The sequence below is a fragment of the Schistocerca americana genome, chromosome 3 (genome assembly GCF_021461395.2).
Source record: "Schistocerca americana isolate TAMUIC-IGC-003095 chromosome 3, iqSchAmer2.1, whole genome shotgun sequence".
Lineage (NCBI taxonomy): Eukaryota > Metazoa > Arthropoda > Insecta > Orthoptera > Acrididae > Schistocerca > Schistocerca americana.
This window is the reverse complement of record NC_060121.1, coordinates 629,442,812-629,470,794: the sequence shown is the minus strand read 5'-3', so window position 1 is coordinate 629,470,794 and position 27,983 is coordinate 629,442,812. Positions and strand designations below refer to the sequence as shown.

Below are 27,983 nucleotides of genomic sequence, written 5' to 3'. Positions count from 1 at the left end.
CTTTTTTCCATTTCCAGGAGTGTACATTACCAGTACCAATTGAACACTCACCTTACTTTATAATCAAAGTATTCTCCTGAAACTTATCAGATAAATGTGACTGAGTTTTGTGACACGTAGAAATAAAATTATTTGCCTTTAATGTGATATGTAAAACACATTAGTTACACCGTAACATATCTCCAAGGATATACTCTATAAACTCCCACCCAACAAAATTTCTCGTCACATCTGACAACTGTTCAGTATGGCAGTGATGTGTTGCAACAAAAGAGATGAAAGTTTCTGTGGGGAGTAACAATTTAAAAGTCAGTAAGATCGAATGAGCTTTTTGTCCTCTACAACTTCTACCATTCAATGACCACTTTCTAATGATGAGATTAGGTCAAATTCTGGAGCATCAGATGTAAAGTTAGATTTTGTTGCAGATTATCTACGTAGCCTACAGTATCACGCTGTTTACCCCAGAGCTTTGCACCTCCTGTCTTTTATTTAGAGGTATAGCACACTGTTAAGGATACTTTCATCGGCCACTTCACTGAGCAAATCTGCACAGTTGTGCAGGTTGCATTGGGGCATAGCAGCAAACAAGGTTCTTTCATTTTGTAATGTCTGGTTGGCAGAAAAGACTACCAAGAAGTGTAATACTTCATTAAGTAGATATTAGAGGAACTGCATAGCCTGAATCTGGTAGTTCCTCAAGCTTCCTGACAGTCCTATATTTTTAATCCCCACAGTATACACTATGTTATAAGTATGAAGATCACGTGATATGATTATTTTATCAGTTCATGTACGATGGCAGCATACTTCTTACTGGAAAGTTAACAATAAAAAATGTTCAAGCTCTACAAAATGATTCCTCCCAAAACCTTTACTACACCAACTTACAGGGTGTTTCAAAAATGACCGGTATATTTGAAACGGCAATAAAAACTAAACGAGCAGCGATAGAAATACACCGTTTGTTGCAATATGCTTGGGACAACAGTACATTTTCAGGCGGACAAACTTTCGAAATTACAGTAGTTACAATTTTCAACAACAGATGGCGCTGCAAGTGATGTGAAAGATATAGAAGACAACGCAGTCTGTGGGTGCGCCATTCTGTACGTCGTCTTTCTGCTGTAAGCGTGTGCTGTTCACAACGTGCAAGTGTGCTGTAGACAACATGGTTTATTCCTTAGAACAGAGGATTTTTCTGGTGTTGGAATTCCACCGCCTAGAACACAGTGTTGTTGCAACAAGACGAAGTTTTCAACGGAGGTTTAATGTAACCAAAGGACCGAAAAGCGATACAATAAAGGATCTGTTTGGAAAATTTCAACGGACTGGGAACGTGACGGATGAACGTGCTGGAAAGGTAGGGCGACCGCGTACGGCAACCACAGAGGGCAATGCGCAGCTAGTGCAGCAGGTGATCCAACAGCGGCCTCGGGTTTCCGTTCGCCGTGTTGCAGCTGCGGTTCAAATGACGCCAACGTCCACGTATCGTCTCATGCGCCAGAGTTTACACCTCTATCCATACAAAATTCAAACGCGGCAACCCCTCAGCGCCGCTACCATTGCTGCACGAGAGACATTCGCTAACGATATAGTGCACAGGATTGGTGACGGCGATATGCATGTGGGCAGTATTTGGTTTACAGACGAAGTTTATTTTTACCTGGACGGCTTCGTCAATAAACAGAACTGGCGCATATGGGGAACCGAGAAGCCCCATGTTGCAGTCCCATCGTCCCTGCATCCTCAAAAAGTACTGGTCTGGGCCGCCATTTCTTCCAAAGGAATCATTGGCCCATTTTTCAGATCCGAAACGATTACTGCATCACGCTATCTGGACATTCTTCGTGAATTTGTGGCGGTACAAACTGCCTTAGACGACACTGCGAACACCTCGTGGTTTATGCAAGATGGTGCCCGGTCACATCGCACGGCCGACGTTTTTAATTTCCTGAATGAATATTTCGATGATCGTGTGATTGCTTTGGGCTATCCGAAACATACAGGAGGCGGCGTGGATTGGCCTCCCTATTCGCCAGACATGAACCCCTGTGACTTCTTTCTGTGAGGACACTCGAAAGACCAGGTGTACCGCCAGAATCCAGAAACAATTGAACAGGTGAAGCAGTACATCTCATCTGCATGTGAAGCCATTCCGCCAGACACGTTGTCAAAGGTTTCGGGTAATTTCATTCAGAGACTACGCCATATTATTGCTACGCGTGGTGGGTATGTGGAAAATATCGTACTAGAGAGTTTCCCAGACCGCAGCGCCATCTGTTGTTGAAAATTGTAACTACTGTAATTTCGAAAGTTTGTCTGCCTGAAAATGTACTGTTGTCCCAAGCATATTGCAACAAACGGTGTATTTCTATCGCTGCTCGTTTAGTTTTTATTGCCGTTTCAAATATACCGGTCATTTTTGAAACACCCTGTATGAGGAAACTTGGACCCATGCCAACAGCTAAGGATGGGATCTCTGAGTAAACTTAACAATGTGTTGTGTGTCTCCCTGTAAAGATTTATTATCTAATAAACACACAAAATAAACCTATGGTTTAATCTGTTTAGATGTGGAGGTGACATAGGATTGTGTATTCCTTCCAGGAGGAATGGAAGAAGGTGCACCACGCAGCAGTACTCTCCTCAATAGTGCAGAGTTTATTAGAAGGAATAGTAGCCCACCAGATGTTCCATCTCCAAAAAAGAAGTAGTCTCATTTGCACCTGCAAATCCATACCTAGGATCATCAAGATGAATGTAAGGCCATCAATTGTCTCTTTAGCCAGAATGTTGGCCAGTTTATTCCTTGGGATAACCATATAACTTTGGAGCCAAAGAAAGAGAACTGAGCAGGCAGCAGCAGACATGGGTTTGAATCCCGGGCATGGTACAGACTTCCATTTGGTACATGAATCCCAACCTTGACACACATTTTCATTCATTGCTTTAGTCTAAGTATGGCTAAGGTAAGAACAGTAGTTAAGAATAGCAGATTTCAGAGAATAACAAGAGTAGCATCAATAAATGAATTGGAGATTACTCACTTAATTGCTAAAAATTAAAATGTGGTCAAGGGAGGACTGTTTAAAAAAATGTAGCGCTCTGTTAACAAGTCTCAGCTCCCCATAAAAACACTATATGATCCTGGCAACCAATGCTCCCGACTGACATAAGATGTAAAACCATGCATTGTCATAATCATGGCTTTAGAATAAAGATGGTAGCATCCCAATACTACCAAAGAACTGAGAGGAAATGATGTCAGAAGGTCAGGAGGATAACTGAAACCTTAGGTCCTTGAAATAGATCAGTTCTAATTCATGCTCTGGTTACTAACCGGAGCAGGAGGAGGGGAGAGGGGGGGGGGGGGGGGGGGAGAGGGTTGCAGGAAAAAACAGTGGGCACATTGTAACAAGGTTCAAGGTTAGACGGAGGTACTAGAAGAGTGCATCAAGGCACACTCCAACTGATAATTCCACCTGATGGTGGGTGTCAGTGGGTTGATGCCCCTTGTACACAAAAATAATGTGATATGTTGGTCATTAGGAAGTTGTAGGATGATGATCACATAAGTGAGCAAGAGCTGATATTATCAGAACTGAAGAAGGAAGATCCATGCTTCAGCAACAAGTCTGTCTACAAGGCTAGTCCAGAAGGTTCCAGTCACCAGTCTTACTCCACACTGATAGATCGGAAACAACAATTTCAATGCTGAAGGTGCCACTGAACCATAAGGAATGGCAAGGAAGCAGAGAGTGTTAAACACTTGCATGCAGCTAAAAAAGAGTTAGCAAGTTGATATCCAACAGTTGTGGTAGTCTGGGTGCAACTGCTTCAGACACCTACTGCAACCAACCATGTAAAAAATTTTGTAAAATCTCTGCAGCAAGATGTCAGTGTTGTCACAGCTCTACACATGGCTATTGTTCAGGGTGGATATGCAGACAAGGAAAACAAAATTCCCAAATTTCCCAGTTAAAAACACACTTTTTCCTGGACGAATTTAGCTTTTAGAAGATGCTTGTGTGTGCTACTATCCCCTCTAATAAACTCTGCACTATCAAGGAGAATACAGTTTCATTGTCAGCTGTCATGGAGCTTCTTTCTATGCCTCGACTATAGTCTTTCGCTGACAAATATGGGGCAGCCATGTTACCTTTATATCAAAGAGGAGTCCCAAAAACTGGGACTGCGCAACAGCATCCAAGCGCTGGATACCCAAGTACAATTCTAGGTCCGGATGGATCAAGGTACGGAGGGCTTTTGGATGCACCTTGCAACTGCTGTTCACCCAATGCTACCAACTGTGAGGTATACTAAATGCAAAAATCATTGATATACAGCACCGGGGCGAGGAGTAGTCTGACGGAGAACCATTAACAGCAATGAAAAAGAGAGCAACATTCATATAAAGCCCAGTGGCATACTGTTCTCATCGACCCCTGAGGAGCAGAGGGGTGTACTGCTCTAACTCAAAACAACCGATGGGATAAGAACTGACAAATGAAAATAAATAGGGAGCCTCAAATCTCCAGCCATGGAGTGTAAATAAAATGTGATGGTGTTAAGTGGTGTTGAATGCCTTACGTAGAATCCTTTTCTTTAAAAAAGTGTTGGTGTTTATAGAAAGCCTGTTGGATTGCTGTTTTTAACTTAATGATATGGTCAGTTTGGGATTGTCCCTCCCAGAAACCACAACCATAAGAGGGAAAAAAAGTCCCTTCAATCGAGAACACAAAATAATCATCAGGAAATCATCCTTGCAATGAGTTTGCAAGGCACATTGGTGAGGCTAAATGGTCAGTAGCTGTCAATTAATGTTGTGTTTCCAACTGGCTTAAAGCTTGTGAAGTGTTACTATCTTGCCATTGCAAAGGAAAAACACCTTCTAGTCAAATACGGTGGAACACCCAGAATAGATGGAGTCTTTGAGTAACATTCAGGTTTAGGATTGTCTTATTATGAATTAAATCAGGGCCTGGGGCCATACTGTGTGACAAGTCAAGAGCTTGAAGCAGTTCCCAGTCAATTAAAGATTCATTATATATTCAGCGTAGCAGAGGGCGAAGAATAGGGTGACGTCTTCAACTTGCCTTTTATGCATTTCAAAGGTAGTCGGACAACAAAAGGATGCCAATGGTGTGGCAAAATGGGTCACAAGGTGTTTAACAAGAACCAACACATTGGTAGATATACTGCCATGAAGGAGGAGACCCAGGACAGTTGTTGGTCTTTGGTGGCGCAGTAGACTACGAAGCCTGGCCCTCACCTTGGATGAAGGGGCATATGTTCCCAAGAAGAAGACTTGGTGCTCCCAGCCTCCCTTTTTACTGTGTTTAATCAGACAGTGAGTCTTAGCACCAGGCCACTTTGAGACAACGATCAGTGGAGGATGCCATTTGAGGCTTTACGGGGACTTTTGCTAATCCTGAATAGCTGTTGCAATTTTTTTCAGTCTACTATGGCACTGGCTGTTGGCACAGTGGACCCATAGAAAGGGAATAGCGTTCCATTGCCAGGAGCGATCATGTAGGATAAATCTACATCAACCTCGCCGATGCAATCTGACAGAGTAGGGACAAAAGAGACAACAGAGGTATACAACTGCCACTTGGCTCTTGCGAGAACCCACCGTGGTAACTGGTTTGTCAGGCTGTGATAAGGAAGTGACAGGATCACTGGAAAGTGATAACTGTCAAGAAGATCACCACATAGTGACCACTGCAGTGACACTACAAGATGGAGAAGTGATTGTAAGGTTGATAACTGAAAAGATGCCTTGGATGGCACTGCAGAGGGCAGGAGAGACAGATCAAGATCAGAAAGGAACTGGACAAACAGAAGGCCCCTATCAGGCAACGTGATACTTCCCATATTGGTTTGTTTTTGTTTTAGGGTGCAAAAACAACTAGGGTCATACACGGTACTGTCAAAACTGTAAAACACAAAGACAAAGAGAGGAATTAAAAATGACTACACGTAAATCCCAATCGATGGAAGAGAAGACAGCTAAAAACAGGGATGTGGAGAAAGGTCTATAAAATATCTCATAGAGAAACGGAATCCCGAACTAAAAATTAAATGGCCTTTACCACACTGATATGACAGACAAAAAGTAAAACGCGGTAGACAGCCCACACATCATTCATTAAAATGGCCGATAATTCAGATGCCAAACACAAATGGGAACATAAGCAGTTAAAAAAAAGGGCATTCTGTCAGGAAATGGTGGACAGTTAAAAGTTGGACACAATGTGCACAAACTGGTGGGGGAGCACCACTCAACAGATGATGATGGCTAAAAAGACAGTGCCCAATATGCAACCTAGTTAAAATGATCTCCTCACTGCCAGAGGGCCAAGAGGAAGTCATCCAAGCCACTGAAAGAGGCTTTAATAAGATGGAGCTTGTTCCCATGAAGAGAGGACCAGCGGTGATGCCAAAAAGACACCACCTGCTGACAGACAGTAACACAAAGATCGTCAGAGGGAATTTAAGAAGTAGCATGCTGACATACACGGACTGTAGCCTTGGCAGCAACGTCAGCAGCCTCGCTTCCTGTCAGACCGACATGACCAGGGACCCACATAAACATCACAGTGGCTACATCAAGAGTGAGCAAGCGACAGCTTTCCTGGACCCATTGCACTAAGGGTGTGTAGCACACAGAGGTTTTGAAGGGCACTGAGAGAGTCTGAGCAGATGACACATTTGAAAAGCCTTTGTCGCCGGATGTACTGCAAGGCCTGATACAGGGAAAACAGCTCTGTTGTAAATACTGAGCAGTGTTCCAGAAGCTGATACTGAAAAACGGGCACCAATGTCAAAGGTACACCTGACACCATGATCCGTCCGAGAGCCATTAGTGTACACAAAGGTACCACGCAAAGTTCTATGCGAAGGTCGTGATACTGAAGGCGATAGGGTGAGGTTGGAGTAGTGGCCTTAGGAAGCAAATAAGGGGCCAAGGTGAACATGGGCCCACCACACAAAGCGATGAACTGAGAGCACGATCTAGCTCCCTCATAGTAAAGGCGGCATTGTAGCACTCATGATTCTTTCGAGTGGAAAGGTATCGCCCGAGCTGCTTCCACTTGTTTCCGATGGAGGAAGGCATGGTGACAGTGGGAGGAGCTTGAAATCTCCATGATTGCCAATGTTTCCGATGGCGCGCTCCTTCCAACTGGGGGCCCCCTTCAGAAGGGGACACAACTACCTTAGGTGACCGTTCACACCTCAGGTCACACCTCCCAAACACCTGACAGAGGGACGAATCGGCAATATGGGAAGGTAGCAGCTTACCCCTCCCTGGCCCTGGCCTGCACCTGGGGGTAAGTGCAAACCCTACATGTCGACCTGGGGCTGGGAATTGCCTGTTTCCCAGTCACCTTTTATGCGTCAGATGCATGGGCCGGGCTTCAGGAGCGCACAGGAAGGAAGAAGAAAAAGAGTAACCTCAAATGCCGAAGCTGAGGAATGATAGGAGAAGGGGAATGAAAAAAGAAAGAAGGAACAAAAGCCAGTGGAGAAATTGATCTGATTTCAGCAACTGAATATGCAGAACACATTTCCAACAATATAACATGCCTGGTTCCCCATGGGAGGGGAAAAAGAATAGCAAGAAGATAGACATGCAGCATGTAAGGGAAAAGATGCTGCAAAGGGTGGGGCCCCATGGTAGCCAAGCACAAACCCACCAAAGAGCGGCAAGGCGCCTGGAGGTTTCCATGTTGGGTAGCGCACATTGAAAGAGGAAGAGAGTCATTGAATTAAGGTGGTCTCCTCTAGGTGTGTAAGTGTTTTGCATGGGGTTAAATGAATGTCAAAAATGTGGATCATTGGGGTAATTCACACTGACACTTACTGCTTCCAATGTGGTACAGAGGAGAAGCCACTCACTGAGGACATCTGTATGAATCAATCACATGCTCTCTCGAGACAAGTACGGTTCTGACAGAATAATGGTAATGGTCATCACTGAGATGTGTTTCTTGGAGAGCAACATAGATCGTTGGACAGGAGGAAATTATCTGTTGTAATTCTAGTAGCTGTCAGTAATATCCATTCCAGTTCGACTTGAGCATCACACAAGAGTGCACTGGTAAGGTGTGACAGGGTCAGGATCACAGATCACAGTCCAGGACCACCGTCTGTCACCAGTGGGGATAGAACAATAGAACAACAACAATAACAATCTCAATAGGAAAGGGAAGGGTACACTAGCTGTGACGATAGCAAAAAGGGGGAGGGGGGGGGGTACTGAAGCTCATGGGAGTACTTCTTTTTTAGGCTAAGATTAGTGTCCAATCATCCAACATTGACTGAAATTAAGCTTAATGAGAAGCTCAGACACGAGGATACTAGAGATGTTAAAATAACACAAGGTTCTCATAACTGTACAGTGAAAAATAATGTTAGTATACTATTGCAGCAGAATATTGGGGGATTAAAAAACAAAGTAAATGAGCTTCTTGTTTGTTTAGAAGATTTAGAAACTGAGGGTGGAATATATGTACTATACCTGTCTGAACATCATATAGTCACAGGTATTTAAATGGTAAATGTAGGTGGATATAAGCTTTCACGGCATGTAAGCAGAGACAATATGAAGAGAGGAGGAGTTGCCATATATGTTAAAGCTGTCATAATGTGAAAAATTTGAAAACTAAAAAATTTTGTGTAGAGCAACATATAGAATCACATGCATGTGAGCTCAAACTAAATAATGGCACTTTTATAACTGTAGCCATTTTCCCCCCATTGGTAAATTTTCAACTATTTTGTGAAAAACTTGGATTCTTCGTTGTGCTATCCATCAGACAGAGGGAAGCAAACTATTGTTTGTGAGGATTTGAATGTAGATTCTCTGAAAGAGTCTGATAGAGAGCTTGACCTAGAAGTATTACTTGGTTCTTACAATTTGACGTCAATTATTGATTTTCCAACTCAGATGGTACAGGAAAGCAGCACAATGACAGATAATGTTTTTATAGACCAAGATAACAGTGTGTGAGTGTGTGTGTGTGTGTGTGTGTGTGTGTGTGTGTGTGAGAGAGAGAGAGAGAGAGAGAGAGAGAGAGAGAGAGAGAGAGAGAAAATCTGCTACAAACTTGGCAAAATTTCACAAAGACATTTTAAATGCTTAGCCAAGCATACAGGGAGGACTGTATGAGTCGCACACAGAGCTACAAGTGGATTAAACATTTTCCACAGCGCAGAATGTCGGTCTGTGACAATTCCAAGTCTAGACATCCTTCCACACCAACAGCTGATGGCCACGTGAATAGCATTCAAGCTGTGCGTCGTTTAACTGCTGGGGAAGTTGCTGAGGAGGTGGACATCAGTGTAGGATCATGCAATCAAATTTTGAGTGAAAAACTTGAGATGTGTTGTCTCAGTGCAAAATTCGTACCGTGTTTGGTGACTGAAGAACAGAAACAGACCCATGTTGAATTGTGCGAGGAACTCCTTGCCACTGTTAATCACAATGGAAACTTTCTTAAGAATATCATAACAGGCAATGAGACGTGGATGTACGGCTATGATTCTGAAACTAAGATGCAGTCGTCGCAGGGGGTGGGCACACGGTCAGCTTGTCCAAAAAAAAAAAAAACAAGATCAAGGTGATAATGGTTCTGTTTCTTGACTAAAAAGGCATTATCCATCACGAATTTGTGCCATGTTGTCAGAAGGTACACAAGGAAGTCTACCAGGGAATCCTAGTGCACATTAGGGATGCTGTGTGCAGGAAGAGGCCTGAATTGTGGGAAAACCAGAGTTGGATGTTGCATCATAACAACGCACCAGCTCATGCGTCATTCCTTGTCTGCAGTTATCTAGCAAAGCACCACATTTCCATTATGCTGCATCCACTGTATTCTTCAGACCTTCACATTGAAAGGACATCATTTCCAAACCATAGAGGAGATACAGGACAACACGATGAGAAACCTGCACACCATCCACAGAATGTGCTCCAGGTGGTGTTCCAGAACTGGAAGAAATGATAGGAACGGTGTATTGTCAGTAGAGCGGTTATTTTTATGGAGACAGTGGTTAAAATGTTGTACAATAAAAAATAAGGCTGATACAGCAAAAGTTCGGTTTCTTTATGAACTCACCTCGTATTTCATTCTGTCTGGAAATATCCCCTGTGGTGCTGTTGTGATATATGACTGAATACATACCATATATGTGAGGAAGAGGATTTTAATGCTTTACTTGAGATATTGTCAATTCCATGAGAGTTTTTGGTTTTGAGGAAGAAGTGCGTTCTAATTTCTTTGGCAGCGCATGGAATAATTGTAGTTTGTCTGTGTGACTACCAATCTTCTGAGCTTCTTCCAGGAATTGTTTATTAAATATGTTGGCTACCTGACAGCTATCATTTATTATCGGCTGTTTTCTTTCAAAGTCCTCTCATTCTTTAACTAATTTCTCAGTTTCTCTTTTAACTGATTCCCATATGGATATCATTTCACAATATAAATCAGTGACTTCAGACATCATACAGAGATATCCTGATTTTTAATCACTTTCTTTGACAGCCATATTTCTTGTTAAACAGTCCTACTTCTCTGTTTGTCCTAATCATCCAAACGTTTCCTTTGTCTTACACATGATATTTCGATTCCTTCTGTAATATAGGGCTTTATGACATCCTGTTAGTACCACAGTGCCTTGTTTTCTTGGCAAAACAGCTGCAGAGTGATACAAACCCAAATCAAATATACAAACCAAGGCACCACAGCATTAATGCACTGGACTCACATTCAGGAGTAGTGTGGGGTTCGAATCTCTGACCAGCCATATTGACTTGAGTATTCCATGGTTTCCCCAAGTTACTACAGTGAAAACTGGGATAGTTCCATTGAAAAGGCAAGAGCCAACCTGCCCCATCATTGAACTAGCTGATTCAAGTTTGCATGTGTTTTACATATGTATATATTACATCTGTAATTGATCTGATATGTTCTGCAAAAATACCTAAGTGCACTAAATCTATAAATACATAAATTTTGAACTGACATTTGTCTTGCATATGCATCCCACCAGTCAGCTTCATGTAAAGCTGCTTTGCAGCTTTCTGTTGTCAGTTCATCAATTATTCTTACTGTTTTCCATATTGCCTCATAAGTATGTGTATGAGTCTCTTCCAAATGGGATCCTTAGATTGTAAACATAGTGAAACCTCACAAATAGAATACCGGCAGTGGGGCTACAACATATCTCTCAACTGTAAATACAGCTCACCACTGTGACTATGACACCATTTCCATATATGATATTTATAAAACATGAACTGTAGGCACTAACTGAATGCAACAAAGAACTGTTTCCTGAAAGAATACATAACAGGACCCTGTACAGATTAAAATTATGTATAAAGAAAATACCTGTGTTGTTGTTCCTGTAACAAGTTTGCAGGCTTCCGTTGAAAGCTTCCTTTTCTCACCAGCTTCCTTGAATACAACATTACAGGCTTTATTCTTGCAACAGACACCTCTTGTTCCATTATATGTCCCACATTTTGGGCATTTACGAACTCCTCGAAGTGTTGCTCTGCCCAAATCTGAAAGTAATGCTTTAAGCCTGGCGCTGTCATTGGGCATATTCAGCTCTGCAATACAAATCAATAGTTGCATCTTCAACAAACAAATAAATAAACAAAACATACAATTCAAAGATTTACATGTTTCAGAATCTAGACCCAATCACTGTCAAAACACAACATAACATAACCATATACACAAACTGCAGGTGCCACGAAACTGTAAACAGCTATCAACTCTTTTTTTTCTTTTCTTTTCTTTACAACCAGGACTACATTCATCATGTTCAAAATTGACAGGTTACGAAATAAAATCAATGTGGACTATCATTCAAAGAAAGCCAGAGGAAGGAGGTATAGAAGGTGCAGTATTTCTGGTAAGAATAATGTGAACATCTTTTAAGGCTATGGTTTATGTAGTAATTATTTTAACAGTTTTTTAAACTGGTTGCTGTATTTGCGATTCAAAGCCATTCTGAAGCAAGAAGAACTATCAAGTACCTCCAGAGCAAATGTTTGTAAGAGGGTTGAAAATATTTCCAGCAAGGCAATAAAATTGATGGCCCAAGTTTTATATTTAGTAGATACGTCATCTATGAAACGCACCCTTCCTTCAGGATAATTTTCCAAAGAGACTGAGATATATCATTCTTACAGTATCATGAAAAGGAAAGTTGCTACTCACTACAAAGCAAAGACTCGAGTCGCAGATAGGCACAACAAAACGGCTCTCACAATTAAAGCTTTCAGCCATTAAGGCCTTTTCAACAATAGACAAAACACACACACACACACACACACACACACACACACACAGACTGCAGTCTCAGGCAATTGAAACCACACTGCAACCAGTAGCAGCGCCACGATTGGGTGGGGGTAAGGAGGAGGCTGGGACGGGGAGGGATAGTATGGTAGGGGTGGCAGACAGTGAAGTGTTGCAGGTTAGGGGTAGGGAGAGTGGAAGGGGGGCAGGGGGGAGTAGCAGAAAAGGAGAGAAACAAAAAGACTGAGTGTGATGGTGGAATGACGGCTGTGTAGTGCTCGATTGGAAACAAGGAAGGGGGTTGAATGGGTGAGGACGTGACTAACGAAGATTGAGGCCAAGAAAGTTATGGGAATGTAGGATCTACTACAGGGAAAGTTCCCACCCGTGCAATTCAGAAAAGCTTATGTTAGTGGGAAGGATCCATATGGCATAGGCAGTGAAGCAGTCATTGAAATGAAGGATATGATGAAAGTGCTAGAGCACTTGCCCACGAAAGGCAAAGGTCCCGAATTCGAGTCTCGGTCTGACACACAGTTTTAATCTGCCAGGAAGTTTCATATCAGCACACACTCGGCTGCAGAGTGAAAATCTCATTCTGGAAACATCCCCCAGGCTGTTGCTAAGCCATGTCTCCGCAATATCCTTTCTTTCGGGAGTGCTAGTTCTGCAAGGTTCGCAGGACAGCTTTTGTAAAGTTTGGAAGGTAGGAGATGAGGTACTGGCAGAAGTAAAGCTGTGAGGACGGGGCGTGAGTCGTACATGGGTAGCTCAGTTGGTAGAGCACTTGCTCGCGAAAGGCAAAGGTCCCGAGTTCGAGTTTTGGTCCAGCATACAGTTTTAATCTGCCAGGAAGTTTTATATCAGCGCACACTCCACTACAGAGTGAAAATCTCATTCTGAAGGATATGATGTTTAGCAGCGTGTTCAGCAACAGGGTGGTCCACTTGTTTCTTCACCACAGTCTGTCGTTGGCCCTTCATGGGGACAGACAGCTTTTTGGTTGGCATTCCTACATGGAATGCAGCACAGTGGTTGTAGCTTAGCTTGTAGATCACATGACTGGTTTCACAGGTAGCCCTGCCTTTCATGGGATAGGTGAAGTTAGTGACTGAACTGGAGTAGGTGGTGGTGGGAGGATGTATGGGACAGGTCTTGCATCTAGGTCTATTACAGGAGTATGAGCCATGAGGTAAGGGATTGGGAGCAGGGGTTGTGTTAGGATGGACGAGTATGTTGTGTAGGTTCGGTGGACGGCGGGATACCACTGTGGCAGGGGTGCGATGGATAGTGGGCAGGACATTTCTCATTTCAGGGTACCATGAGAAGTAATCGAAACCCTGGAGGAGAATATAATTCCATTGTTCCAGTCCTAGGTGGTACTGAGTTACAAGGGGAATGCTCCTCTGTGGCCGGATGGTGGGACTTTGGGAGGTGGTGGAAGACTGGAAAGGTAAGGCAAAGGAGATTTGTTTTTGTACAAGTTTGGGAGGATAATAGTGGTCAGTGAAGCCTTCAGTGAGACCCTTGGTATATTTTGAGAGAGACAGCTCATCACTGCACATGCGATGACCACAGGTAGCTAGGCTGTACGGAAGGGACTCCTTGGAATAGAACGGGTGGCAGCTGTCGAAGTGGAGGTGTTGCTGGTGGTTTGTAAGTATGATACGGACAGAGATACTGATGTAGCTACCTTTGAGGTTGAGGTCAACATCTAGGAAGGTGGCTTGTTGGGTTGAGTAGGACCAGGTGAAGCAACTGGGGGAGAAGTTGTTGAGGTTCTGGAGGAGAGTGGACATGGTGCCCTCACCTTTGATCCAGATAGCAAAGATGGCATCAATGAATTTGAACCAGGTTGAGGAGTTTAGAATTGTGGATTTTTAGGAAGACCCTTAGTATATTTTGAGAGGGACTGCTCATCACTGCAGATACGATGATCATGGGTGGCTTGGCTGCAAGGAAGGAACTTCTTGGTATGGAACGGGTGGCAGCTGTCAAAGTGGAGGTATTGCTGGTGGTTAGTAGGTTTGACATGGACAGAAGTACTGATGTAGACATCTTTGAGGTGGAGGTCAACATCTAGGAAGTTGGCTTGTTGGGTTGAGTAGGACCAGGCGAAGAGTAGGACCAGGCGAAGCAACTGGGGGAGAAGTTGTTGAGGCTCTGGAAGAGTGTGGACAGGGTGTCCTCACCTTTGATCCAGATAGCAAAGATGGCATCAATGAATCTGAAACAGGTGAAGGGTTTGGAATTCTGGTTTTTAGGGAGGGCTCCTCTAGGTGGCCCATAAACAAAGTTGTCGTAGGATGGTGCCATGCTGGTTTCTATACCCCAACCCCAGATTTGTTTGTAGGTAATGCCTTCAAAGGAGAAGTAATTGTGGGTGAGGGGACCAAACTATTAGGTCATCATTTCCTTGTTCCTATTAAAACAATTCCACAAGGGAGAGAATAAAACAAACGAGACTTACAACACTAAACTGGAAGAAAGGGGAAAACTGCAAGAATGAGCAAAGGGCAACCAACACTACAATTGATAAAATAGGACAAGAAAACAACTGAGAGATGCAAGAAACAGGTAGAAGAAATTAAAACAAGAGAGCATATAACCACAGCTGGCTGATCACGAGAATAAAAAGGATAAGCCAGCTACTCTGCAACACATTAAAACCTCCAGCCTAAAAGCACTAGGGTGGAGGACACAGAGGGACAAAGGACATGCACTAAAACTTAGATAGAATGACAAAACGCACCCTGGCGTATTAAACGTAAAACTAAACTAGCCGATGCGTTGTCAGCTAATTAATGGTAACAAGTCCAGTAACCAAAGATTTCATTGCAGGCCAGCCAAAGTGGGACAGCGCAACACATGGGCCACTGTCAATCGTGTGCCGCACCGACACTGAGGTGAGTCATCACGGCGCAGGAGATAGCCATGGGTCACCCAAGTGTGGCCAATGTGGAGCCGGCAGAGAACCACTGAGTCCCTGTGAGAGGCCCACATGGAAGACTTCCATGCATTCGTAGTCTCCTTAATGACACACAGTTTGTTGTGCATACCGAGGTTATGCCATTCTGTCTCCCAGAGCCGAAAAACCTTGTGGCCCAATAACGAACACAGGTCAGTTGCAAGTATGTTGATCTCCATAAGTGGTTTCCGTGTAGCTTGTTTAGCCAGCCTCTCAGCAAATTCATTGCATGGGATGCTGACGTGTCCTGGGGTCCAAACAAACACCAATGAATGACTGGACTGTTCCAGGGTATAATGGACTCCCGGATGGTCGCTACCAATGGATGGCGAGAGAAGCATTGGTCGATAGCTTGTAGACTGCTCAAAGAGTCAGTACAGAGAAGAAACAACTCACCAGGGCATTAGCGAATGTGCTCAAGAGCACGAGATATGGCCGCCAGCTCTGCAGTGAAAACACTGCAGCCATCTGGCAAGGAGTGCTGTTCAATATGTCCTCGGTGAACATAGGTGAAGCCAACGTGACCATCAGCCATTGAGCCATCTGCGTAAACCCCTTCAGAGCCCCAGGACACATCAAGAATTGATAGGAAGTGACAGTGCATAGCCGCGGGGTTAACTGAGTCGTTAGGGCCATGCGAAAAGTCTAAATGAAGCTTTGGCCTATGTTTACACCATGCAGGAGTACGGGAATGGACCTCGAGTAGAGGTGTTACAGGGAAGGACTCCAGTTCAGACAGAAGAGATCGAACATGAACCGCAATTGTAAGAACTGACCTGGGCTGCTGATGAGGACGATGAACCGCCATTGTTGGGAGAAGGAGACGGTAATTTGGATGCTCATGAGAGCTACGAATGTGTGCAACATAACTGACGAGAAGTTGTGCATGTCTGATCACCAATGGAGGGACTCTTGCCTCCACCAGAACACTGGTCACCGGACTCGTTCTAAAAGCTCCCGTCACTAGTCCAACTGCTTAGTGGTGCACTGGGTTGATTAAACACAATGCTGAGGGCGCCACCGAACCATAAACCAGACTCCCAGAGTCATGGTGGGATTGAACAAGGGCTCTGTAGAATTGCAGCAGCATAGAGAGGTCAGCAGCGAGGGCATTGAGGTGCTGCCAGGACTTCCACTTAAGCTGATGAAAGTGAGGAAGCCAAGTCAATCAAGCTTCGAAAACCAGTCCTAAGAATCAATACGTCTCCACTACAGTGAGTGGATTGTCATTGAGGTAAAGTTATGGTTTTGGATGAATGGTATGATGCCGACAGAAGTGCATGACACATGACTTTGCAGCTGAAAACTGGAAGCTGTGGGCTAGAGTCCACACCTGCACCTTGAGGATGGCTCCCTGTAGGCACCATTCAGCAACACCAGTACTATGAAATGCAGAAGTTGTCTGCATACAGAGAAGGTGAGATCAATGTTCCTACAGCTGCTGCTAGACCGTCAATGGCCACGGAAAATAGAGAGAGACACTTAATACAGAGCACTGCGGGACTCCATTCTCCTGGGGGAGGGGGGGGGGGGGGGGGGGGGGGGGGGGGGGGGAACTAAGGGAGGCACCAACTTGGACACGGAAAGTACAAAGCGACAGGAAGTTGTGGACAAAAATCAGAAACGGGCCCCAGATACCCCACTCATATAAAGTGGCAACGATATGATGTCGCCAGGTTGTGTCATAAGCTTTCTGTAAATCAAAAAAGACAGCAACCAGGTGTTCGCGCCTGGTAAAGGCTGTTCGGATAGTGGACTCGAGGGACACAAGATTTTCAGTGGTAGAGCAACCCTGGTGGTAACCACCCTGGCATGGAGACAGTAGACCCCGTGACTCCAGGAACCAACACAACCGTGACTTACCATACATTCTAACACTTTACAAAGAACATTGGTGAGGCTGATGAGCCGATAGCTATCCACATCAAGCGGGTTTTTACCGAAGAGCACATTGTACGATAGTGCTCTCCCGCCGTTGTGATGGAAAGACACTATCGCAGATGTTGCCTGTAGTCCAATGAGAGATGTTTAATCATCTGACTGTGGATACGATCTAACCCAGGAGCTGTGTCAGGGCAATGTGCAAGGGCACTGATGAGCTCCCACCCTGTAAATGGAGCATTATAAGGTTCACTGTGACATTCAGTGAATGAGAGAACTTTCCCTGCCACAGGCGCGGCTTGTGGTTTCTATACTGGGGAAGGCTGCGGCATTTATCGATCGGAGCCAACATAGACCTCGGGTTACACTACAGATTAGTCTGACATAAACAACTAAAAATTCAGGGGGAGGGGGGTGGCAGATCACTCTCTACCCATAATTTTACGTACTGCATCTTCTATAATCAGGTATTAAATATGGTTAAAAGCTAACTTCGAATTAAAATCTTTGGTTAGTGTTTTTATATGTCATCATTACATATTCTGACACTTTGCAGCAAATCATATGAAAAGACGCGTTTTGGAGAGATCTTTAATGCGATGAATGTTAACTTTGCAGTTGCTTAATATTTTTGGTGTTTTCAGTACTAAACTTAAGGCGTTTATTGTGGTTAACCTCCAAAGCTCGAAGTTTACGAGTTCGCATGACGATAGTCATGTTTTCGTGACGTCACAAGTCTTGTGCTGTGATTGGGTGGCATGAGCAATCCGTGCAACTGCCATTATAATTCACATGTTTGAGAAGCGAACAGTTCGTATTTATTGTGTATTATGAAAATATGTATTTATATGAAATAAAGCACTAAAGATCTCTCCAAAATACATCATTTTTAGTATGGTTTGTTGTGCTAAAGTACACAAAATGTGACAATGTAGCGCAACACACTGTACCGGTACCAAAAGTGATTCGTTTCGGAAAATGTCATCACGTTTGTGACTGGCTAAACATGACACTACACTTTTTTACTCACTTCACTTAATAGGCTAAGTAGGACTTAATATAAAGAAATTACCTCTTATCAATTATGAATGCACTTTTGCTTACCTCAATTCATTTGTTTATAGACGAAGTCAGCTCGTCTCCCATTCTGCGCAGCAAAATGGTCTATGACCATTTCATTGAAATTTGGCCGATTCAATAATTCTTTTTCTAGGGAACACATTGCAAGCGCACAAAGTCTGTCCTCATTCATAGTGTTCCGCATGAATGTTTTCACTCTCTTTAACGTCGAGAAGCAGCGTTCTGCCTCGCCGGTCGTCATAGGGAAGGTTACTATTATTTGCAGAAGTTTTACACTTTCAGGAAAAGCTTTAGCCAGATTTTTATCGAAAAGAAAGTTCAACAAGGTCAAAGCACCTGACGCCTTCATAAAATCTTTTCGGCTGTACAACACGTTCAGCTCATGACGTAGATCAGAAGATTGTAAATTGAACAAATTAACAGTTATTTTAAACGCTTTTTCCGGAAAAATAGTTTGATGTTTTGCAAACAACGATGGATCAAACAGCTGTGCAATCGATAAGTGATCATTGAAATTGAATCGTTCTCTGATCTGAGTTGTGATGAGGTCGCAAACGTTTCGTGCACACACTATTCTTGATTCTGTGAAACGTCCCCGTTTTGCAGTTGGTTCCACCTGTTCCCAGTGATCGTCGGTTTCAAGTGAGGCCCTAATTTGCTGGACAGAATCTGCAAAGTGTGAAACATATTCAACAGTTTTCACTGCATCAATATTCCTCTGCTGCAGTTGATTAAAGAGAATGTCACAGTGAGGCATGACTGTATTGGCTCTGAGCACTATGGGACTCAACTGCTGAGGTCATTAGTCCCCTAGAACTTAGAACTAGTTAAACCTAACTAATCTAAGGACATCACAAACATCCATGCCCGAGGCAGGATTCGAACCTGCGACCGTAGCGGTCTTGCGGTTCCAGACTGCAGCGCCTTTAACCGCACGGCCACTTCGGCCGGCTCATGACAAAAAAAAAAAAAAAAAAATTTAACCAGAAGAGGAAATCTTCGTCTTGCAGGAAACCCTTCAGTCCCGTGGCCTTGTTTATTGTCTTGTAATCACTGGCATCATCATCAATAATTCTTTCTAGGCACTCAACAATTTCCTTTTGGTATTTGTACACAGTGGTTGCGCTCCGTGATTTAAAATTTCATCTGATGGACTGAGGACAGGTAGGAATACGCTTCTTCACTACTTCGTCAAGAATGGCTGTACGGCTAGAAGACCGGGAAAAAAAGGTGGAAATTCCTTCCAAGTTGCTAAAGAAGATCCACACTTGTTTATTGCCCGTCACACAACGTTCAACAATTAAATTTAACTGATGGGCGTAACAGTGAATAAAGTGAGCATTCCTGTACACTTCTCTATCGTGAGGCTGGAAAGGCATGAAATGCTTATGGAGGCAGTTTATGCCTCAGGGTCACCTGCTGCCACCGATTGAGTATCCGTGCAGTCAATATCCACGGCCCAGTGAGATCTAGGTCCTCAGGGGAAGCTAGAATCTCCACTTCACCCTCAGACGCAGAGCTTGTAGGTAGCAGTGGTGTGGGTGCCACTGCAATGTCTTGGTTCTTGGGGGTCTTTTTCTTTTTAGGTTTCTCTTGCCATTCCTTAGCTTTTTCCGGCTGGGAGGGCTTCACCGGTTCAGTCTCAGGGACTGAGGAGGACTGTGAAGCCCTACAACCAACTACCTGTGGGAGCTTCAGCCACTGGCAGGTGTCTGCTTTGCCACTGGTAGGAACCTGGGAATGGAGTGACCCAAGAGATCCCCTCCTAGCGAGAGGAGCCTAAGAAGACTTACACTTCTCTGGCTGAGAAGTGGGGGCTGATGTCCTCAATGGTTTGGGGGGGGGGGGGGGGGGGGCGCGCGTAGTCACAGTCCTCACTCATCCAGGCTCTTCCCTGTTCCCATTCCAGCACTACACAGCCATCATTCCACCATCACACCCAATCTTTTTATTTTTCACCTTTTATGCTACTCCCTCCCCCCTCCCCACCTCTCCCCTGCCCTCTGTCTAACCTGCAGCACTTCACTGTCCACAACCCCCACCAGACTACCCTTTCCCCTCCCCGTCCCAGCCTCCTTACCCCCACCCAGTCGCCACTCCTATCACGCACTGGTGCTGCTGCTTGCAGTGTAGTTTCAGTTGCCAGAGACTGCAGTCGCGTATACGTGTGTGTGTGTGTGTGTGTGTGTGTGTGTGTGTGTGTTTTTTGACGAAGCCCTTAATGGCCGAACACTTTAATTGTGAGAGTCTTTTTGTTGTGCCTATCTGTGACTCAGCATCTCCGTTATATGGTGAGTAACAACTTTCCTTTTCATACTATTGTTACATTACCTCCTGGATTTTCCACTGTTTGGTATATGTCTGTTAGGCTTCTCTATAAGAAGGACTTTGTAACATATGTTTGTAATTAATAGTCGGTCTAACATTTTTTAAGAGGTACTCTTCTCATAAGCTGTTTACACACCTGTACAATATTGGCAAACTTAACCTCTGATGTTTTGAGTTTGCAGCCAGATGTAATTTCCTTTTTGCACTCAATTTTCAACAGTGTACCTTGTAGTCACTTTACAAGTAAGTCAAATATTATCCCTGTGATGTTTACATTAGCATTTTATACTCTGTCAACAAGAGAGCATAAGGAAAACTTTAAAAAATGATGATAAGTAAATACATATATAATAAACAATGTGATATTCTAGTATGAATGCAGTGGAGACTTAGTACAAATAGTCTATGCATGTAACACGTTAAATAGGTGCTAATGATTCTCAAGTAACATACGTAAACTGTGATACACACTTTAAAAAGTGGTTTAAGTACAACAACAGGGAACAACACCATGTGTAACAGAATTCATTATGATGATAAATTGGGTCATCTACCAATCAATATATCCAAACTTACTTAATAACTGGATGCCAAAAAGATAACACTGACACAAAGACTCTTAATTTACCATAGTGCACAGAAGGGTTAGCAGCAACAGAGAATTCACATGGATTTGCTGAACAGTAAACAGTATGCAGAGAACATTCAATGCTTCACACAGTCCACGTTCAGGTATGTTTCATTATGTGTTTCTTCTTCAATGTTCAAGGATCTCAAAACTTGCTCTAGGGCTGTTGAGAGGTCTTCCAATTCATAACTTTGCATCTACTGAGTGAAGTCTAACAGATGCTGTGCATTAGTGTACACATTCTTCAGTATACTAACATAGGCTGCATCAGTGTCTTGTTTCTAAAGAGTTTCTTGTACAGACAAATTTGGAACTGAGCCAAAAGTTTTCTTCAATTCTATGAGTACCAGGCAAATGCTAATTTGTACTCAACTGCTCTGTTCTGTAATTTAATCTATCAGTTGCAAATGGTCCATTACCCATGTCCACTTCTAAATCCAGTTTGTTTCCTTCATTCGGCTGAAATACAATGTTTTTTTTTTATTGGGTTGTTCATAATTTTAGTGAGTGTCCTGTGTTTTACAGGGAGATGGCTGAAAGGTCTGCAGCTTCTCTTGCATTGCCTGTCTCCTTTCTTGTAAAGAAGAGTAGTTAGAGCATTGTATCAGATTTGGAAAAAAATTCTTCCTCTGCGAACATTATTTTAAAAAACTAGTTTACTTTTTCATTGGTTTGCCTCCAGCTTCGAACATTAATATTCAATCACTGCATCTCCAAGTGCCTTAATTTTTTTCAACCCCTAAAGCCTTTATACAATTGATCTGACATTCCTTCAGGAATATCACTATTTTCACAGGTAACTAATCATCTGTGTTTCTGATTCCTCTCATGAAAAATGCAGACATTAAACGTATCTTCCAATGTTTGTACAATTTCCTCCCAGATGTTAGCTGCTGTGCCCTCTGTTACCTTAACTGATGTAATGTACTGTCCACTGAACATATATTTCCATTTCACTTTCTTCATTCTTTAACTGTTTCAGTCGTTTTTCTTGCCAAATTTTCTTCTCACATGCTCTTAAAGATATTTCTGAATAGCTTAATTTAATGCAGAATGGTTTATCACATTCCTTTTACAGTTCACATGGAACAGTTGCCTTATTCTAAACAGTAAATGGAACATTAACTGGATTATAAAGATGGAAATGGTAATCAAATTACATAACAACAAAGAATAAAGAATGTATGGAAGATGTGCTTAGAAAAATTATGTTGTTCAAATGCTCTGAATATGGAAGACGTAAACAAATTACTTAACGTAAAAATGACACATTGAGATGCCGACAGGCGCAACAAAAAGATTGTTCCACATTCAGCTTTCGACCAGAGCCTTCTTGACAAAAGAAAACATATACACGTTAACAAAAGCAAGCACACCTCACACATATATGACAGCTATCTTTGGCAGCTCTGAGTGAAATGCCTAATATAGTTGCAATTCCAACACAGAGTTTCCATGGTTTGAAAGAATTACTTAAAGTGGACAAATGATTTCCAATCAATATGCAAGAAGTTGAAATTGCACTTTAGGAAATGAAATGTGTAACGTGACTGGTGGGTATGGGAGTACTATTGAGCTCTCAATGATTTAAGCCAAGGAAAGACAGAAATACTGCATTCGTGCAACAACGTTTATGAGAACTGTGAGTAACTAGATGACTTGACAGAAATAGCTATGGTGTCAATAGTGAAATAAACTAACGGCATGAAATATATTCCATACATGACAATAAATTTGATACCTCATTCAGCGTAAGTTCTCCCAAGATTAATGAACAGTCGGTATTACATGTTTCAGTTTCCTGCAGCTCAAATGGTACTGATTTTGACTTATTACCATGTCAGATAACCTGTTCAAGAAGAAAGGAAAAGGGGGATATTAAAATAACAGGAAACCAAATTACAAATCAAACAAACTTCTATACACAATTATAAATACTTGAATACATTACATAGTAACTCATCAACTGGATAAGCCCAGAGAAGTGCTCTCAATTTAAACACATCTGCACAGTGATTGTTGCAACTGAAGGCTACAGTTAACTGTGCAATAGAGTAAAGTGTTCAGTGGACTAAACTTTACGATATCTGGCAGCAGACTGGAGTTAACTTGAAAGAAAGGAGACTAACAACCATTCTATATATGACAGCTAAAACTAATGATACAGGATATGAGGAATTAAAACAGGAGAGGGATCAGATACGTCGGTTATCTATCACATACTTTGTTCAATATCTATTTAAATGATTTAGTTAAAAACTGCTTCCAGTGAAAGAGTTGTCTGACAACAGGGGGGAAGGATAACCAAATGTATAAGATTTGATGACGACATGGAGTTACTAATAGAAAATGAAAAAGCAATTAATAACATATTAGAAGAACTGAACACTAGTTGTGATGAACATAGAATGAATATAAATGTGAAAAAGATTACGACAATGGTTTTTACAAAGCAAGATAGAAATTTGTGATGAATCAGTGGAAGAACTTGATAACGTCAAGTACCTAGTATGCAAAATAAAGTAACATGACTTATAATCAAGAAATAAAAACTAAGATGACTATTGCAAAAGCAATTATTTACAGGAGGACTGTTTTCTATTGACAATTCAATAAACGATCAAGGGAAATATTAGTGAAGTGTTTTGTATCAAAACACGTGTATGGTACCTAAAAATGGAGAGTATGCTAGCAAGACCATAAATATGTAGAGGCTTCTGAAATGTCAGTCTGTAGAAGAATGGAAGGTGTGAAATGGAAGGATAAAGTAATTAATGAGATTGCGTTACATACGGAGAATGAGAAAAGACAAATACTGGAAACAGTTAAGAGACAGAAAAGAAATTGGCTTGAACACTGCAAGGGCCTGAATCATAAAGGATTCAGTAAAAGGAATGGTGACTCGAAAGAGGACCAGACGAAGAAATGATGACATCAATGATGATGACAATTGTAAACATAAAGTGGCTCAATTTTATGGTTATTAGCCCCTTGATCCTCTCATGGTGTCAGAAGATGTAGGTATGAACTTCCCTTCCTTTCCTTTCCCGTCACACCCCACTCCCCCCCCCCCCCCCCCCCCCCGGCCCCACCCCAACCCTCACTGTTTAACAGTAATCGAACTATCATATGTTTTGTACTAGGTAGATAAATGAGTAACTAGCCTACTAAATTCAACTGTCAAAAATACAACTAATTATACTGTGTAAAAGTTAGAATGGCAACCTAAAATATGTAGTTATAATGTAATTGGATAGATAAAAAAATCTGCTCGCCAAGTGCCGAGAGGAAAACACACATATAAAAATTATTATGTATGCAAGCTTTTGGAGCCAGTGGCTCCTTCTTCTGGCAAAAGGGTTCAAGGGGAGGGAAGAAGGGTGAAGGAAAAGGACTGGTGAGGTTTAGGAAAAGGGGTAGAGTTCAGGAAACCCCTCTGAGTCAGGGGAGACTTACAGGATGGGATGAGAAGGAAAGACTTTACATTTTCAAAAATTCATTATTTTCATTGACATAAAATATGTAGTTAGTATCATCCACCCCCTAAGTTGATATAACAATGTTCTCCTCCTTAAAACTTGTTGTAATATATAACTAACTTCTTTGTATGAAGTGTGTCGCATCTGCTAGACTGATAGGTGGTGTAATATATATATACGTCCATTTGAAGTCAGAGATCTTGAGTAACTGCACAATATTCAAGGATATGCCAAACCGCTAATATTTCTCCGCAGGTGCACTGCAGAGGTTGTTCTTGTCATAACAGTAATCAACAAATTATTTTGGTATGCCAAATTCTGAAGTAGCATAAGGAAATACCTTCCCTTACTAATCTGCATAGCGACGTGTGCCAGACCTTAGTGATTCATAGACTATAGGATGGTGTACTATATTGCCATGTCTTCTACAAGTGGTGTCTTATATGTACGCGTAACTCAGCACTTGGAATATCTAATTGAATGTTTCCCGCCATTGCTTCTTTGGCCAGTTTTCCAGTCAGCTCATTACACGAAACGCCAACATGACTTGTCATCGAGATAAAAACAATGAATATTCCTGTTTGTCATGTATAGCAGATACCAATGGATGTTTTGGACAGGCTTTGTATGTTGTTTTAAAACACTCAAGGAGTCACTGCATAAACAAACATTCTATCAAGGGGAAGTCGATACGGTTTGCAGAGCTCTATGTATAGCTACTAACTTACTAGTATATACTGCATTCTTTTGCAAAGGAATGTTATTCTTGATTTAAGTTGTGTACATATGCATCGCCAACTTGTTTGGAGCCATGTGCTTAGAGGAGATTAAAATGAGGATACTTTTGGATGAATGAATAAAATGCACATTGATAAAAATTGGGAGTAGTATTCTCTTTGGCAGCACACCTTAAGCTCATCCTCACTGTTGGTTAGGGAACATACCTTGGCTTTCAAGACAGAGTATTGTAGCAGGTAATCGGAGGGAGCTGAAGTTCATGTCTGTCCAGTCATACTGCTGCCAGTTAACCTGTTACAACAGGGTTGACGAGTAACAGGGTTATGGGATTGTGAAATAAAATGAGATGACAGGGGTGGTAGGGCATTTGATTAATCACGATTGCATCATTCAATAAATGTTGTTGGCATTGTATTTTCTGATGTGGTACTCCAGCTTCCACAATGAGCTATGGACTAGACTCGTTCAAAGAGCTCCAGCTGCCAAATGGATTACATTGTGGTGGACAGGATTTAATATTTCTAGGATGGATGGTGCTACTGACGTATAAACAATGCTTCCATAGTCCAAAGAGGGTAAAATGAGTACTTCATAAAATGTTAATAAAACTGTTTGCTTTGACCCTAGGAGCTATTAGTGACGAATTGGAGAGTATTTAGTTTCTCCATGCAAGAAGTCTTGAGTTGTCATATATGTGGTAACCATATAAATTTACTATCAAAAATTATGGCACTTAAAACTCACCCTTGTGGGTCACCATTTTCCTGCACATATAGGTTACTACGAGCCAAACCCACTGTCTCCAAACAGTCTACGATTTAAAAAAAAATCTCTATGAAGACTAGTAAATTTGCTAAAAAAAATCCACTTATGCAGAGTTCCCACATTATATCATATGCCTTGTGTAAGTCAATAAATACTGTGACCATATGTCGTTGGTTAACAAAGGCCTCTCAAATCACAACTCCAATCATATGAGATGATCTGTGGTGGATCAAGATCTCCGAAAGCCGCATTAGAATTGGGAAAAAAGATTTCTAGATTCCAAACACCAACAAGGACATGCATTAACCATCACTTCTAATAATCTTCCGAAGTTACTTGTTAGGTTGACTGATTTGAACCTGTTCCTATGTCCTCGTTTCGATACAGATATTGTGGTCATCTCTCTCTCTCCATTGCAAGGGAAATTAGCCCTCTTGCCATAATTTGTCAAAAACTTTTAGACTAGAGTTTTTACTATTTTGACCAAGATTTTGAAGTATTTGATTATGGATATTGTCTCATCCTGCGGACATATCTCTACATTGTTTAAAGTGTTACGAATTCCCAGGTCGTAAAGGGTGCATTGTAGGTTGCCAATGAGGTAGAAAGTTAAAGTATTACATTCTGTTAAAAGTCAACACTGAGTGGAATTAGGATGGTAATTCTTAGATGCTGACATCTCTGCATAATATACAGTATAGCTAAAAGGTCAGCAATGTCAGAGAAACTAGCGTTCATTTCCCTTTATCAACAATTCCCTGGATTCTATTAGTGTCCTGAAATACATTAGTCCACAGTAATTTGGACCACATCTGTGATGTTGGGGTACCTGCTGTCACAGAAAAAACATTTCACTCCCAACTTTCTTTCTTCTTTTGTTTTACTAAGCAACAGGCTTTTGCCCTTGCTGTTTTGAATAAAACTACATTTTCAGTAGAGGGATGTCGCCTATGTAGAGTTCTTCAATGGAATCTGCGATCTCTTTGCACTACCATGGAAAAGTTTCCATCTAGAAATATCTGAAGAGAATGGTATTATTGTTCTCAGCTTGGATGATCGTGTCTGTTGCATCATGTTCTACTTCATTGATCCTCTTCTTTGTATTAATTGTTCTGCACTTTAACTGTGAAAGAATTTCAATTGGCTCTTTGCAGTGATGAACATGGTAAACATTGGTTGTGATGTTAATCTAGGACCGATACAACAATCGGGTAATAGCCATGTTTGCAAACATTGTCATGAACATTCCACTGGATCACAAGTGCGAGGTTAGGACTGCATATTGTCAACTCTATTGCAGAACAGGAGCCATAAGCAGTGCTGAAATGTGTTGGGAGCTCCCGAATTTATCACGCAGAGATCAAGGTCTGAGAATAGTCTTTCTAGTTGTTGCCTTTTACTATTTGTTATCTCACTGCCCCATAAATTTATGGGCATTAAAATCTCCAAATAAAATGAAAGGTGAGGGGGTAACCATTTAATTACATCTTCCATCTCTCTGTAGGAAATTTCTCGGTCAAAGGAAATGTAGATATTACTGATTGTCATAATTATGATCAATTGTATTCTAATGGCTATTAATTCAAGTGTAGTATTTACAGGTACTTGTTCACTGGATGTGTTTGATTTGACCACTGTACAAACAACTCTGGATGCTCGTTCCATGTTTATTCTATTTTCACTACATGCATTATACCCTCCAGAAATCCAAAGATGGTCTACTAATCATCTTGATTCTTGTGAAATGCAATATGTATTATGCGATAGTTTGTGATTAATTTTCAAATTTCTTT

The 27,983-nt window shown here is 42.0% G+C and overlaps 1 protein-coding gene across 3 annotated transcripts in view; it reads right to left on the bottom strand.

Moving 5' to 3' along the window:
- Positions 1-27,983, bottom strand: part of LOC124605604 (uncharacterized protein C2orf42) — a 223,069-nt gene that overhangs the window by 183,603 nt on the left and 11,483 nt on the right. Inside the window, exons 2-3 of one of the 3 annotated variants that reach the window (XM_047137398.1) lie at positions 22,950-23,057; positions 11,403-11,626 (exon numbers count right to left, since the gene is read on the bottom strand). In XM_047137398.1, the coding sequence (XP_046993354.1) occupies positions 11,403-11,618 (216 nt within the window). In that variant the 5' untranslated portion in view covers positions 11,619-11,626; positions 22,950-23,057. Of the gene's footprint in view, positions 1-11,402; positions 11,627-20,716; positions 20,834-22,949; positions 23,058-27,983 lie in introns of those variants that run through there. The other 2 variants (XM_047137400.1, XM_047137399.1) reach the window with 2 other exon arrangements.